Source organism: Asterias rubens, chromosome 14 (assembly GCF_902459465.1).
Source record: "Asterias rubens chromosome 14, eAstRub1.3, whole genome shotgun sequence".
Lineage (NCBI taxonomy): Eukaryota > Metazoa > Echinodermata > Asteroidea > Forcipulatida > Asteriidae > Asterias > Asterias rubens.
This window is the reverse complement of record NC_047075.1, coordinates 2,349,236-2,365,351: the sequence shown is the minus strand read 5'-3', so window position 1 is coordinate 2,365,351 and position 16,116 is coordinate 2,349,236. Positions and strand designations below refer to the sequence as shown.

Sequence of the window (16,116 nt, the reverse complement as noted above, 5' to 3'; positions counted from 1 at the left end):
TTAGGTTGCCTAAATCTTGATTAAACTTACTGTGGTCTTACCTTTTCGTCAAAAGATTACTAAAGATGTAAAAACAGACGATTTCTGAGCCATGTTCTTGACGTAATTATCCAAAAATGTTCCAAATCCCACGGGACAGACAGCGGACATTCATGGAAAACACCAAATTTGGCGAGCGTCGCAAAACTTTTCACACAACTTGCATAGCGCCACCAAGAGTACCATTGGAAAGCCAAAGATACAACAGCGATGTTGAATTAAAATAGTGAGTAGCACTACACCACGGTACAGTTTTAGAAACAAAAACAGGTAAGCTTCGGTACATGTACTTTGTCTCTTGCATACTATATCATGTATATAGACGATATTATTATGATGGTCTTCTCAGATAATCCTACCCTACCCTAGAACTAATGAGGTTCGTTCCGCTATCGTCTGGTAGTGGAGACAATCACAATGAACCTCAGTTAAACTTAAGTTCAAGGACGTAGGAGCGATAACTTTCCGTATGGCGCCACCATTTGTACAAAAAGGGATATCTCATTGACTGATTGAGGTAATTAGATACTATAATTATTATTTCATTTCGAATGAAAAAGTGGTGGCGCCATACGGAAACTTTTCCAAATAGCACTGGGTCGACTAGTTGCGATAATGTATCCCTCCTTGACGTTGGGAGGAGGGTTCCTTATCGCAACCATGGACCTCCATGTCGCAACTATGTGTCGACGAGACTGACTTCATCCCCATCTGTTGCTGTCAGAGTATAAGATAAGTGTTGTGAAATTGTACAAGTTTAAACCAGTATTAGTTGAGTTTCTGGAACGATTTTGTGAAGGATTCTCAAACGGTTTCTATGAAAATACAATAATTATTTCCCGTAATTTGGGGTGTCATCCTCATTGGGTGTCTGAACATGATGGAAACTTTAACATGTGCGTAACCAAAACTTATCATCATATTTTATTTTGTTTATCAATACAGATTGCCATGGCAACTCAGGATATCGATGGAACGGCACCACCTGAGTCCTGTACACCAAAGGACCTGTTGGAGATAGTGAGGGGAGGTGGTGAGTTAGTTCTCATGCCATCGAGAGCTTATGACGAAGTCTACCCTGACATTTACATCAGTGAAAGGTCAGTTTTAAAGGCAATTGGGTCGATTTCACAAAGAACTCCAGTCCTTGTTCTTAATAGGACTAGTCCTAGGAGGTGTTAATTACTTAGAGCTAGTCCTTAGTTAGGATTAAGTAACTTGTCCTAACTCTTTGTGAAATCCACCCGGGGGTCAATTTCACAAAGAGTTAGGATTTGTCCTAACTTAGGACTAGTCCGAGGAGATTTAAAAAAATGTATGGCTAGTCGTAACTCGAGATAAGACTAGTCTTAACTCTTTGTGAAATCCACCCCTGGACACCTTTGGAAAATAGTTAAATACCAGTATTCTCACCTTATCCCAACATAACAGGACGGTGGCCCCCTGCAGCATCCCCATTCAAAGAAAAAGCATGACCCCACCACTGACAAACCCATTCCCTCTAATGGGGGTGATAAAGAGGATTTCCTAGACACTTACAGGCCTTCTTCGATCATGATGATACTAAATATTTTTGTATTTTAAAGACACTGGACACTATGGGTAATTCAAAGTCAAAGACCAGTCTTCTCACTTGGTGTATCTCAACATTTGCATAAAATAACCAACCTGTAAAAAATTCAGCTCAATTGGTCGTCGAAGATGCAAGATAACAGTATGAAAGAAAAAAAAACACCCTTGTCACCAGAGTTGTATGCTTTCAGATGATTGATTTCAAGACCTCAAATTCTAAATCTGAGGTCTCGAAATCGATATATCATGGAAAATTACTTCCTTTTGAAAAACTACGTTACTTCAGAGGGAGCCGTTTCTCACAATGTTTTATACTGTCAACAGCTCCCCATTACTTGTTACCAAGTAAGGTTTTATGCTAATAGTTATTTTTGAGTAAATTACTAATAGTGTCCACTGCCTTTAAGGACATTCAAATATTTAATATAACATCATTCACAGGAGCTTTGCTACCAATAAAATATCACTGAAGCAAGTAGGCATTACGCATATCGTCAATGCTGCGCAAGGAACAAGTAAATTTGGTCATGTGAACACAGATGAGGAGTTCTACAAGGTATGTGTAATATTAATAATAACAAATTCTTAATAAGCCTTTTCCAATGACTCAGTGACCTTTGCAAGAAGATGAAGTTCCAAGCCTGCTGGCAGCTGAAACCTTCGCGACAGACTCTGCTAGTTTTGAAATGTCACTTGAGCCATTTTTTTTTTACCACCATTTCAGGTCGTTCTTTTGAAAACAAGTTTCTCTGCCCATCTGGGTATAATTTGGGGGAACTCTTTTGAGCTTCTATGGAAAGTATCAATGCCCCAATAACAAAAAATGATTTGGCAAAGGAAAGACAGTAAAAGGCTCTTTTGATTAGCAAATAGGTTGTAAAGGCCCTCGTGGCTTCGTTGCACGAGTCCCTTCCAGTCGCTTTGGATGGCGGCTCTACAAAGCCACGAAAGCCGCGACAAAAGTCTAGCTTTAGTTATGAGCTCATGAAAATTAAAAGCAATAAATGGAAGAATCAAATTGTGTCTGATTTGTTTGTACAGGATACAGGGATGATAATAAAAACGGTTTTCTTACTTAATAAGTGTTTTCCAACGAAATTCCAGCCCTGCTGAAACCTTCAGGACAGACTAGTTTTGAAATTTCAGGCCATTAAACACCACCAGGTCGATCTTCAAAAAAGTTTCTCTGCCTAACCGTCTTATTATTTTGGGAACTTTTTTGAGCTTCTTGAGTGACTGTTTTCCTTTAAAAATAGCATTGGCTCAATAAAAAAAACTAATAAATTTAAGAAAAACAACAAAGGGCTCTCATAATTAGCAAAGGGTTGTAAAAGGTCCTCATGGCTTAGCAACTCGACTCGCAAGATCAGAGTGGTCTCCCGCTTCCAGTCCTTTTGGATCATGGCTCCGAAGTGTCACGGCCGAGTGGTTAAGAGCATCGAATTCAAGTTCTGGTGCTGATTCACCGGAGTGTGGGTTCGAATCCCGGTCGTGACACTTGTGTCCTTGAGCAAGATACTTTACTTATAATTGCTTCTCTTCACCCAGGGGTATAAATGGGTACCTGCGAAGGGTAGAGGCTGATATTGTGTATGAAAAAGCCACAAGCGCCTTACAGGCAGCTCAGGGCTGTATACTCCCAAGGGAGCTGAGAAACATTACAGGGATGTTATTGGCCCCATGACCAGGGCACTAATGTAAAGAGCATTGATACGGTTATTGTGAAATGCGCTATTTTTTTATAAAAATTTGTTATTGTTATTATTATTATTATTATTATTATTATTATGGCTCTAAGAAGCCGTCAAAGCCACGAAGGCCTTGACAAAAGGCTATATTTAGTGATGAGCTGAATACAAAGATAGACAATGGGAGATTGTAATTGTCTTATTTGTACAGGATACAGGGATAAGCTTCTATGCCATCAAAGCTGTCGATGTGATCGGTTTCAATATATCTCCCTTTCTGGAGGCTGCATCTGACTTCATAGACAACGCGTTGACGAACAAAGGTGGGTAAAATGTTCTAAATTAAGGTAGAAACTTGGGTTTTTAATGGACGAGTTGAAGGTACTGGACACTGCTAGTAATTACTCAAAATTGTCATTAGCATAAAAACTTTCTTGGTAATGAGCAATGGAGAGCTGATGATAGTTTAACACATTGTGAGAAACAGCTCTCTCTCTGAAGGTTGAGAAAGAGGGAATTTCTAACACAAATAGGCCTCTGAAAGCACACAAATTTGTTCAGGGGGGGGGTGTTTTTCTGACATTATTCCCCTTGCAACTTCGGTGACCAATTGAGCCAAATATTTTCCCAGGTTTGAAATTGTTTGCATATAATGTTGGATAGACCGAGTAAGAATTCTGGTCTTTGACAATATATCTGTGCTGAGTAAGTTTCCTCACAGCCTTCATGAAATTGGGCCCTTTGTCTCAGCGCTTTATAGCAAAGTTTGAACTTTGGCACTCAATAAATGACTTGGTTGATCGATTGATTGATGTTCAGTAATTTGTGTTTTTGTTTTATTGATGTAGGCAAGGTGCTTGTTCACTGCGTGGAGGGATTCAGTCGCTCAACCACTGTCGTCATTGCTTTTCTGATGATCAAGAGAAACATGGACGCCAGAGAGGCCCTCCGGGTGGTCCTAACAAAGCGGGAAGTCTGCCCAAACGATGGATTCATGAAGCAGCTTTGTGAACTGAATCGTAAATTGAAGGCAGAAAAACCATTGTAAAGTCTTGAGTCTTTACACCATGAAACCTACATGTGCCTTAAAGACACTGGACACTATTGGTAACTGTCAAAGACCAGTCTTCTCACTTGGTGTATCTCAACATATGCATAAAAGAGCAAACCTGTGAAAATTTGAGCTCAATTGGTCGTCGAAGTTGCGAGATAATAATGAAAGAAAAAACACCCTTGTCACACAAAGTTGTGTGCTTTCAGACGCTTGATTTCGAGACCTTAAATTCTAAATCTGAGGTCTCGAAATCAAATTCGTGGAAAATTACTTCTTTCTCGAAAACTATGTTACTTCAGAGGGAGCTGTTTCTCACAATGTTTTATACTATCCACAGCTCCCCATTACTCGATACCAAGTAAGGTTTTATGCTAAAAATTATTTTGAGTATTTACCAATAGTGTCTACTGCCTTTAACTTAGCTTAACTTAAATGCATTTATAAAGCGCTTACGTCATCAATCAAACTTGCAGCATGTCCTGCAGGATGTTGGCTCCAAGAATGTTCACTCTCCATCCTTGCCTAACTTGCGCTCTTCAATGTTCCAGGTAGAAAGTGCTGTAAGAGATGATGTCGTTTACCCTGCTCTTCCGAGCAAGGCCTACCCCCTTCTATTTTTCACAAGTAGGATGCATTTTGGGAGTCTGTTATTTTTCATTCTCACTATTGGGCCAAACCAGGCAAGTTGGATCTTGTAGATGCTGTCATGGGTGTTCAACCTGGGTTTTTTTTATAAATATTTTTTTAGAATTATTTTTCAGCAAGACATTAAAAAAGCTTAAAGGCACTGGACACTATTGGTATTTGTCAAAGACCAGTCTTCTCACTTGCTGTATCTCAACATATGCACAAAATAACAAACCTGTGAAATTTGAACTCAATTGGTTGTTGCAGTTGCGAGATAATAATGGAAGAAAAAACACCCTTGTCACTTGACGTTGTATGCTTTCAGATGCTTGATTTTGAAACCTCAAAATCTAATTCTGAGGTCTCAAAATCAAAATCAAATATTTTAGTGGAAAATTACTTCTTTCTTGAAAACTACATTACTTCAGAGTGAGCCGTTTTCACAATGTCTTATACTATCAATAGCTCTCCAATGCTTGTTACCAAGTAAGTTTTTATGCCAACAACTATTTTGAGTAAATATCAATAGTGTCCACTGCAGGACAGTGCATTTTAGACTAAACTTAATGTACAAAATAAGACGATAACTTTTTATTTGTGAATCTACTGTCTAACTCTTTGTCAAGAAATTGTCAACTTTAAGTAAAGTGCAAACTTTTAATCATTCCTGATGTACCAGAATAATGTTATTACAAATCATAATAGTTCATACTTGTACAAAGTAAAATTAGAGTTTATTTTTTTGGACTGAAGTTAATGTTAATTTTATATCACAAAGATGTATGCAGAATATTGAAGCAGAGATTATATTAATAAAATTTACAACACAAATTGTGTTCCAAGTGTGATCATTGTGTGTCAGTAAGGCCTCATATTGCCCCTCAGAGGAAGGGCTAGATTTTTCATTTGAATCTTGTAAGAAGAGATTTTTAGTCAAAGGTTAAAGCCATTGGACACTTTTGATACAGAAACAAAAATAAAAGTTAACAGATTTACAAATAACTGACAGGGGTTACAGAAGGTAATGATGAAAGACTTCTCTTGAAATATTATTCCATTAAATGATTTACTTTTTGAGGAAACATTAAAACAATATCAATTCTCGATATCGAGAATTACAGATTTATTTTAAACACATGTCATGACACGGCGGAACGTGCAAAAACAAGGGTGGGTTTCCCCGTTATTTTCTCCGAGACCGATGATCGATTGAGCCTAAATTTTCACAGGTTTTTTATTTTATGTATAAGTTGTGATACACGAAGTGTGGGCCATGGACAATACTGTTTACCGAAAGTGTCCAATGGCTTTAAAAATAGTTAATTTTGTTTGTAGTAGGCCTATATTGAAAAGGTTGACTTTCAGTGTGTAAATATTAAGAAGGGGGGGGGGGATGTTATTGGCACATTTTGGCATGTGTACCTATGCTTCGTTTTTGAAAGGGCAAGGGCAACAAGGCCTTTTCTATTGATAAAGGGCACCATTATGTGACCCCCCCCCCCTGCAATATTACAGAGGCGTTCAATGTTGAGATGCTGAAAACATTTTCAAAACATGATTTTGTCTTTCTTGGTTTATTGGCTTCTATTGAATAAATACTTCCATAGTTTATTAACAGAATTAATTAAAACATATCCTTTTTTTTTTAATCAAAAGTTTTTGTATACAATTTTAGGTTAGTTCCCTTAAATTTTGCTATATTTATAAAGGGGCTATGTTTAAGAGGTTGTATCTCTGAAGGCACTTTCATTACATTGTATATGAATGCAACTTAATATCAGTAGCCTATCTCCAGAATGCAAAAAGCCACAGGGTTCAAAGCTGATAATAACACAAATTCAGCTGTGTATGTAACTCAATTTATTTATTTTGTCCCTTAAAAAATACCAATTTTTGTAGAAGCCGGTCACATAATGAATGAGGAAATTGTAAACTTCTACTGTAAATTTTTACACCAGGGCAGCAATGACCGGGGGCTTGGAGGCAATCGCCTTTGTTGCCTCCGTGAAGTAATGAGCCTGCAAAGCATAGTCGGCTATAAATTAATTTGTGCAGATCTTAATTTTTATTCTAAATTCTTTAATACGAAAATCTTTCCCAACTTTAGTTTTGGATAGTAAACCAAAGGATCAGTCGCCCCGCCCACAAACTTTTTTTGGCGAGGTCCATAAAAATGTCATAGCGCCACCATTTGTTTGAAAGTGGAGATGCAATCAATTTTATAATGTACGCATGCGCTGAGACGCATTCCTCTAGTTACAAGATGGCGGGTTACATGGAGAGAAAACACCGGCTGTTTTTTTCTGGAAATGTCAGCGAAGTTTAGAGTCGCACCAGTGATTCACGGTAAGCCAGTTCAGCTTGCATTAGTTTATCGAAAGAGTATGGTTAAATGACATATCTAATTCTAAGACCTGAATTATTTTAATTTACTCTATAATTTTTATTAGGCCCAATTTTAATATTTTGTCGGTCAACCAGGCAGGAGGTTGGGTTTGCTTTATTTTTGAGGTTCACGAAATCATATGTCAAATTTGCATTTGCACTTGGCAGTGCGTGAAAAGGTTCAGTTCAGTACATGTACTTCGGGTTCCTTGCTCAACATGTTCTTGAGAGCAGCACTTGTGGGAAAAACGTGCCGTAGCTTGCCCCAAGTTTTTCAATCCCATTTTTACAAAACCGAATCTCATTGATTGGTTTATTTTTCTTTTGAATAAAAAAAAACATGCATTTTTTTTTCAAACAAATCATCAACAAATGAATACAAAAATGTAGTTGCGATAACGTAACGGAACCCTCCTCCCGACGGCCGCCAGGCCGGAGTGTTACGAGTTTGTTTCGAGCGGAAACGGTTGATCTGGTCCAACACGTACAATTTCGACAGCTAGTCACCAGATTTGCCCCATTTTTACCACTTTCAAAAATCATGACACAAATTCTGAGGGTACGAATTTAATCTGTAATGTCTAATGCAGCCTGCCATAATAATAATACTCAAAACACCATTTAGGAAATATTTCAAAGAAACAGCATCAAACAAGTATTTAACTATGCTCACATCTGTAAGAGTTAAAACAATGACGTTTCCGATGTTTTTTGTTGAAAGATAACAAAAGTTTTCCTTCTACATAAAGAGTCAATCACGATATCAAAAGAAAAAGCAACTTGCCATCTTTAAATTAGATCTGGTTATTTTTATGAATGAACCGAGTGACACTGTCTAAAACTAACATCAATCCGCCCATCTGACCACAAAGGAACAGTGCGGTTAACCGAATACCAATATGTACATGTACCATACCAATATTAACCCAGCACTAATCTCAACAATGCACAAAACAACAAACCTGTGTCAAAAAAACACCCTTGTCACTCGGAAGTTGTGTGCTTTCAGATCCTTGATTTCTGGACCTCAAAATCTTATTCTGAGGTCTCGAAATCAAACTCGTGAAGAATGACTTCTTTCTCGAAACTACAGTCCTTCAGTGGAATCCGTTTTTCACAACAGCTCTCTATTGCTTGTTACCAAGTAAGTTTTGATGCTAAAAGCCATTACCAATAGTGTCCAGCAGTGCCTCTAAAGGAATACATTACACTTGGTTTTTGCTAAGCACTTTATGTAATCCACCATCGTACATGTAGATGTTTGAGATTAATCGGCCATCTGGGTAAGGAGAAAATGATGAAAAACTGATTTTCACATTTTGCATTCTGACATCGATTAAAGACACTGGACACTATTGGTAATTGTCAAAGACCAGTCTTCTCACTTGGTGTATCTCAACATAAAAATATGCATTTATAAAATAACAAACCTGTGAAAATTTAAACTCAATTGGTCGTCAAAGTTTTGAGATATATTAATTAATGGAAGAAAAAATACCCTTGTCACACAAAGTTGTGTGCCTTCAGATGCTTGATTGCGAGACCTTAAAATCAAATTCTGAAGTCTTGAAATCAAATTCAAATATTTTAGTGGAGAATTAATTCTTTCTTGAAAACTTTGTTTATTCAGAGGGAGCCGTTTCTCCCCGTGTAAGTTTTGTACATCTGTTTAGATTGATTTGGCGCATTACACATACCATATTATTATTATTGATATTATTACTATTTATAAATATTCACGCTTTGTTTATTTACCATTTCTGTTCCTTTAAAGGGTGTACTTTTTGTAGGACAAAAAACACAATGTCCACAGATGTACACGAAACTTACATAGTTTGAAGATAATGAGTAGAAAGCTTCCCTGAAAATATTACATGCTGAGGTGCTGTAGTTTTGGGGAAATTAGTAAAACAATGTCATGATAATAGTATTCGTCATCTCATGAGACCAAAATTATTTTAAGCATTTACAAACGTATTTTCATGACATTGTTTTACTCATTTCTCAAAAACTACAGCACCTCAGTAAGTAATATTTGAAGGGCAGCTTTCCACTATCATTATCTTCAAACCCTGTAACTTTAATGTAAATCTATGGAAATTTTAAAAAAGTATCCAAATCCTTTAATGCAAATTTAATGAACATGTGTATCATTTCATACAAATGAAACACCTGCTGTCTGAATAATTAAAACCATGATTACTGCACTGCAGTCACTGATAACTGCAATGCTACAGTGCTGGCCATAAGCCAGAAAACCCCTTGCAAGGACGTTTCAATGCACATCTGTCGATTTTTTTTTTACACTCACAACTGAATAATACAATGATGTACACACAGTGTAAAAAGATGACCTCAGCAATGACAAATAAAAATAATAATTTGGAAGTCTTGTTAGCGCATGTATGTACAGTTTTATTACCAACTTGAGGTACTCATCAAGGCGCTTATATTGAAAGGTAGCAACTACCACCTTAAAGGCAGTGGACACTATTGGTAATTACTCAAAATACATATTAGCATAAAACCTCACTTGGTAACGAGTAATGGGGAGAGGTTGATAGTATAAAACATTGTGAGAAACGGCTCCCTCTGAAATGACATATATATATGTAGTTTTCGAGAAAGAAGTAATTTTCCACGAATTTGATTTCGAGACCTCAAGTTTAGAACTTGAGGTCTCGAAATCAAGCATCTGAAAGCACACAACTTTGTGTGACAAGGGTGTTTTTTATTTCATAGTTATCTCGCAACTCCGACGACCAATCAAGCTCAAATTTTCACATATTTTTCGCATATGTTGAGATGCACCAAATGAGAAGACTGGTCTTTGACAATTACCAATAGTGTCCAGTGTCTTTAAGGCAGTGGAAAAAGATAGGAGACCTCCAGCTGGACGGCCGATTAACGAGCAGGATTAGATCTCTTTGTACAGAACGTGCGGTACCGCCGCTCTGCACCGTTGCCTTCGTGTAAAGTTGAATCTTTGGAGACAAGAATTGTGAATAAACACGCTTTCATTTACCATTTGTGGTGTTTCACGGAAACATCATGGCATATTTTACGTTTTTTGTGACTTTCCGGTCACTAGCGGTGGTTCAAAATTTGGGTATTCTCACACGAGGGTGGTTGGTATTCAATTGTGTTTTTCGATTTGGTGGGCACAAGTGTACACAATTTTTATCAGGTCTCAAAAAAGTTGTTTTTTCTGTATTATATCCATACGACATACGACACCATAGTTGAGTGAAGAACCAAGTGCGCACGCGCAAACTCACATACGCCAGGTCGCTCATTGTGTGTGTAAGGTACATGTACGTGGGTGATTACGCGGTGTCGTTAAACGACCGCCGTACCACGGGTTCGACTTTTGAAGTCCCTTCGTTCGAGCTCCTTCTCTTCCTTCCTCCATGCTTTAGTAGGCTTTCTGATCGTGGCTATATGATAGAGGGTTGTTGTGCTGTATGGACAGCATTGTAATTACTTGGACAGGTGACAAGGTCTTTAATTACACTCAGTGATATTTCTGTCGTTTAGCGTTTAGGCCTAATGTATTTAGCATTGGTGCTTGTTGTTGGCCTGACATTCAACTCTGAAATGAAATTCCTGAAGGGGACATGATTTTTTCTTCCCGCAAAAAGAGCCGTTGAGTTTATAACGATCATAACGTATACTGTTTTTAGTTTGACCTGTGTTCAAATTTTTCTATTCAATTTACATTTATTTCCATACTGTCAAACATGTTGTCAAAAACACATCATCACAGAATACATCATGTAATGTACATGTACAATGTAATAGCGAACAGAGTCTAGGGTTTTACAGTCAAAGAAAATGAACAGTACTGAGGCCGATTTGATTAATTTAGGCCAGGCTTGTAGGAATATTTGTCTGTGCTTAGCATATTTTGTTGTGCTTACAGGCTTTATGAAATTTGGCCGTGAGGCTGACTGAAGTGGTGAAGATTGCAAACCCATTTCTTAGGGCATGCTACATGTACACTGCATGACACTACAGAGTGCACTACTTATAAATTGTAATTTAGAACTGTGTTAATATGGATCTATGATGACTCTGCTCAACTGGACCGTGAATAAAACAACAGTCACTGATGATACCCAGGGCCATTAAAGCCTGATACTAATAATCAAATGGCGACGGCCGTCTGGGCATTCCTGATTATGAAATTTATACGTATGTCATAATACGTATGTTGCCGGCCTGATGCATACTTAAAGGTAGTGGACACTATTGGTATTTGTCAAAGACTAGCCTCCACAGTTGGTGTATCCCAACATACATGACATATGCATAAAATAACAAACCTCTCAAAATTTGAGCTCAATCGGTCATCGAAGTTGCGAGATAATAATGAAAGAAAAAAACACCCTTGCACACAAAGTGTATTTTCTCCTGAATTTAAAGTTATAATCTGCCGGCAAAGAGCAAACCATTTCTTGAGAGTAATTTTTTGTCAACAAAATTTCCTGATTTTTTCTCCTTTTTTTTCTTCAGATTGCGTAGATACAGAAGACTGATGAGTTGGTCTTGTTACGTGTAGGATTGTGAAAGACTAGCAAAATGGTAAGTAGAAAAATTCAGACATGGAGGGTACCCCTTTCTCCATTCCTCCTTTTGTTCAAAGTTACGTATTGTGGGCTACGTTTGTTTGATGTCGGTCGAGACCTGGAGCCTACCTGTACTCCTTTTACCTTTGCAGCTCTACATGTATCAAACTAGGAACACAGGAGGGAGCCCCGTCTCTTGTTGATAAGTGCCCTGGGTGCTTTTACGTGCATTGCACAGCACACAGCACCAACAACTTTATGTCCCATCCGAAAGACGAAGCAATCATGGTTAAAAGTGTCTTGCTTCAAAGGAAACAAACTCACACTCTGCTGACCATGAACACCAGAGCTTGAGTATGGTGCTCTTGTCCACTCAGCCATCATGTTTCACCACCTTCCACCTTACAATCTAGACTGTTTTAAGAGGAACATCAATCCCAACCTCGGTCCCAGGGGTGATCGATCTCGCCGCGCGATTTTTTCCCAGCATGCCTTGCTCGATCATAACACCTGGAAGTGTGACTTCAAAATATCCAAATAATATTATACATGTGTAATTAGTCATGTGGTTGATCTGTTCTGTGTTGGGCGTTAGTCGCGCACGGGCTGGATGTGCTGTGTGTAATAAAAGTCATAAACTTGCCTTGGCGTTCAGTTTTGCGTGATGAATACGTACATCTTTATACGCACGCGTTTCGGCATATAGAGCTTTGTGAAGACGCACAGCGTTTCATATTTTGCACATAATAATTGTAATATGATTGCCAGACACGGATCGGAGTTTCCCTCCCAGGGTTAGAGACGTACGCAGAGCTAGCGTGATACGGCGCGCTGCCCATGGTAGCGAGGTTGCATCAATCCCTACAATGTACCGTCAGCTCTCCTGAGTTATTTTTCACATCAAATAGTCTTTCTACTTGTAGTCCCGTACCAAAAGTGACTTTCAGCCTTGTTTGGAGAAAACTTGCTTTGAAAAAATATTAAATAAATAAAAACCAAACTTGTGACTGGGTTCTTCTCCTTTTGCTTCCTCCCCACAGTCTAAAAAAGCTGAGTCCGTCAAGGTGGTGGTCCGCTGCCGACCAATGAACACCAAGGAGAAGGCGGAAAAATATGAACGCGTCGTCGACATGGACGTCCCTCGCGGGGTCATCACGATAAAAAATCCCAAATCAACCCTGGAGCCGCCGAAGCAGTTCACATTTGACTCGGTGTACAATTGGAAGTAAGTTACTTGTTTTGTTTTGTCACTTGTTTTGTTTTGAAACATCACGCCACTAACTATTTGTTTGCATTTATTTTTATGTGTTTGTTGAAAATTTTGTATTTATAAAGGCAGAGTATCTTGATGGGTTTAAAACTATCCTGTGAATATTCCATTTCAAAAGGCAGTCACAGTTTTTATTGTTACTAATTTAAAGAGTAAATACCAAACATAAACCTTTTTTTTTTAACCGCAATATTTCCTAACCTGCCAGCCTATCAAAAAAATGGCACCCTGATCAAATACCAGATCATCAGTCAATGTGTCGTTATTTTTGGATGATACATTTGAAAATAAAATGTCAACATTTGAAAATAATTTTTAAAAATTCAAGATTGGATGCGCAAGACCGCCGGACTTTTCCAGTCATGAGTTCACTGCAAGCCTGGAATTACAGAAAGGCCATTGGTGCCAAGGGCTCTGTCATGTCCGTTGCCCCTGATCTTGGCCTTGGTGCCCCCTTCAAAAACTTCCCATAGACTTTAATATTCTCTAATGCAGGTGCCCTTTGTAAAATGAAAATGGCCTTGCTGTCTCTGAGTTGAAATTCTAGGCCTGCACTGGCCCGATGGTAAAAACACTGGCCTGCGGTCCAGTGTCAATTTCGAGCCCTGTGATTATTTTCTTGCAAGTGTTTTTGGTATACCCTGTGATGTTATTGCACATGCTCTAGATACACACAAAGTCTTCCAAGGAACACCGGTACACGTTTTTACGACCCAATAATAACTGATCCCTTGGGGGATCGGGTTACCAGCGTTGTTTTTCACCCATTTTAAAATTCCTTGCGAAAACAATCCACGGAGTGAGAGAGTGGATAATTGGCCTAAGATGCCCGTAACACGATGGCATACTTGGATCATTGCTCCGTGGGATTATAGCTTATAGACCGTTTGTTGTCCCCACTCTGTTTTGTTTGGGATATTTCTTCGCTCGTTTTCTTTCCAGATTATCTCTTTAATCCTGTAGAATGTTCAACTAAATTTGGCTAATTGGATTGTTGAGGTGATTTGATTTTAACTTGCCAGCACCCATCTGCCCTTGCACTGTGTATTGTACTTTCAGACAGTGTGCATACAACATACAGTGTACATTATCTATATAAATGTTGATTATTGAAGAATACTTTAAAGGCATTGGACGCTTTTAGTAATTACTCAAACACATTGTTAGCATAAAAACTTACTTGTAAAGAGCAATGGAGAGCTCTTGATAGTATAAAACAGTGTGAGAAACCGCTCCCTCTGAAGTAATGTAGTTTTTGGGGAAGAGGTAATTTCTCACTAAAAGATTTGAATTGATTTCAAGACCTCAGCTGTGGTCTGAAAAAACAAGCATCTGAAAGCACACAACTTGTGTGACAATGGTGTTTTTTCTTCCATTATATTCAATTGCAACTTCAATGATCAATTGAGTTCAAATTTTCACAGGTTTGTGGTTTTATGCATATGTTGAGATACACCAAGTCAGTGAGAATCAGAAGACTGCTCTTTGACAATTACCAAACGTGTCCAGTGCCTTTAAAACCCATAATACAAAATAAGACAAACCTTCTCTTCAATAGTGCTTTTTCAAATCCAAACAGTTTACTTGTTAAACTGTGGACAATTTATATATTGTAGGCATTTCTTCATTCTCATTTCAATTCAGGGGGCCAGTTTCATAGAGCTGCTTAAGCAAAGAATTTGGTTAAGCACGAAAATAGCTCGCTTATTTTACACATGTTACTGGCCAAAACTTCATGCCATACATTGCTTGTGACTGGTATTTAGCTGTTGTTTACTGAGCATAACAATTGAGTGGAGTCTTGGCCGGTATTCTGATTTTACTAAGAATGGATTATTTTGCTTAAGCAGAATTTTGTGCTTAAGCAGCTCTATGAAATTGGGGCCTGGTCTTGTGAAAAAAAAAAAAAAACAGTCTGACAGTAAATGTTTTGAGCTACAAACATTGTCTTGTGGGTTCCACCTCCCCAAACTTCAAGCCCTGACAGTGCACACTGCATTGGTCCAATGACAACCCTTAAATTATTTGCTACTGGCTTCTTGGTATACAGTGTATACTTGTACACCAATCTTTTGCCAAACCATGCTTAGCCTAACGACACTTGACAGATCTTTTAAAGGCAGTGGACACTATCGGTACATGTAAGTACTCAAAACAATTATCATCATAAAATCTTTCTTGATTACCAGTTATGGGGAGATGTTGCTACATTGTACATGTAGTATAAAACATTGTAAGAAACAGCTCCCTCTGAAGTGGCGTAGTTTTTGAGAAAGAAGTAATTTTCCACAAATTTGATTGCGAGACCTCAAGTTTAGAATTTGAGGTTCAAAGCAATCAAGCATCTGAAAGCACATAACTTCGCGTTACAAGGGTGTTTTTTCTTTCATTATTATCTCGCAACTTTGACGACCAATTGAGCTAAAATTTTCACAGGTTTGTTATTATGCATATGTTGAGGTACACCAAGTTAGAAGACTAGTCTTTGACAGTACCAATAGTGTCCGCTGTCTTTAATTTAAAATCCATACTTGAACAAGCCAGAGGCCTCCCCCCCCCCTAAATCCACCCATGGCATTGCTTGACCAACATGACCCAGTAGGTAGAAATTGTTTCACAACAAAGGAGAAACTTTCTTTTCGTTCTTTGCATTTCGCTGTTTTTTTTTTCCATGAGATCCAATTTCACTTCACAATTTTAAATTTTCTCTGCGCTGCTTTGGTTTGCAGACGTGTGGGTGTGTGTAGTGTTGCTGATCAGTCAAGCGTTGTCAATTCCTAATGAATTTGGTGTGGACTCGTTGGTCCATGAAGCGTAATATTACATTATGCATCCTTGGTGCATCCGAAGCATCATCATTTCTTATCGTCACGTTTTTGTTTAATCTTCTTTTCTTTTCCATTTCCCGTTTTG

The 16,116-nt window shown here is 38.2% G+C and overlaps 2 protein-coding genes across 2 annotated transcripts in view; both read left to right on the top strand.

Moving 5' to 3' along the window:
* Positions 1-233: 233 nt before the first annotated feature.
* LOC117299384 (dual specificity protein phosphatase 3-like) lies at positions 234-4,455 on the top strand. Its single transcript, XM_033782922.1, has 5 exons — positions 234-309; positions 985-1,139; positions 2,053-2,167; positions 3,511-3,622; positions 4,148-4,455. Exons 2-5 carry the CDS (start codon positions 991-993, stop codon positions 4,345-4,347), a joined length of 576 nt encoding a protein of 191 aa, XP_033638813.1. The 5' UTR covers positions 234-309; positions 985-990; the 3' UTR covers positions 4,348-4,455.
* Positions 4,456-7,246: 2,791 nt separating this feature from the next.
* LOC117299493 (kinesin-II 95 kDa subunit-like) overlaps positions 7,247-16,116 on the top strand; it is a 31,835-nt gene continuing 22,965 nt past the window's right edge. The window contains exons 1-3 of the mRNA XM_033783037.1: positions 7,247-7,326; positions 11,881-11,949; positions 12,974-13,158. Of these exons, the coding sequence (XP_033638928.1) occupies positions 11,947-11,949; positions 12,974-13,158 (188 nt within the window). The 5' untranslated portion in view covers positions 7,247-7,326; positions 11,881-11,946. The remainder of the gene's footprint in view (positions 7,327-11,880; positions 11,950-12,973; positions 13,159-16,116) is intronic.

What these genes read in the sequence shown, in the direction of transcription:
- LOC117299384 (XM_033782922.1), top strand. Translation starts at nt 991, where the DNA reads ATGGCAACTCAGGATATCGATGGAACGGCACCACCTGAGTCCTGTACA. An exon ending in GACATTTACATCAGTGAAAG is followed by an intron (nt 1,140 to 2,052) that starts GTCAGTTTTAAA and finishes CATCATTCACAG; the next exon opens with GAGCTTTGCTACCAATAAAA. An exon ending in CAACGCGTTGACGAACAAAG is followed by an intron (nt 3,623 to 4,147) that starts GTGGGTAAAATG and finishes TTATTGATGTAG; the next exon opens with GCAAGGTGCTTGTTCACTGC.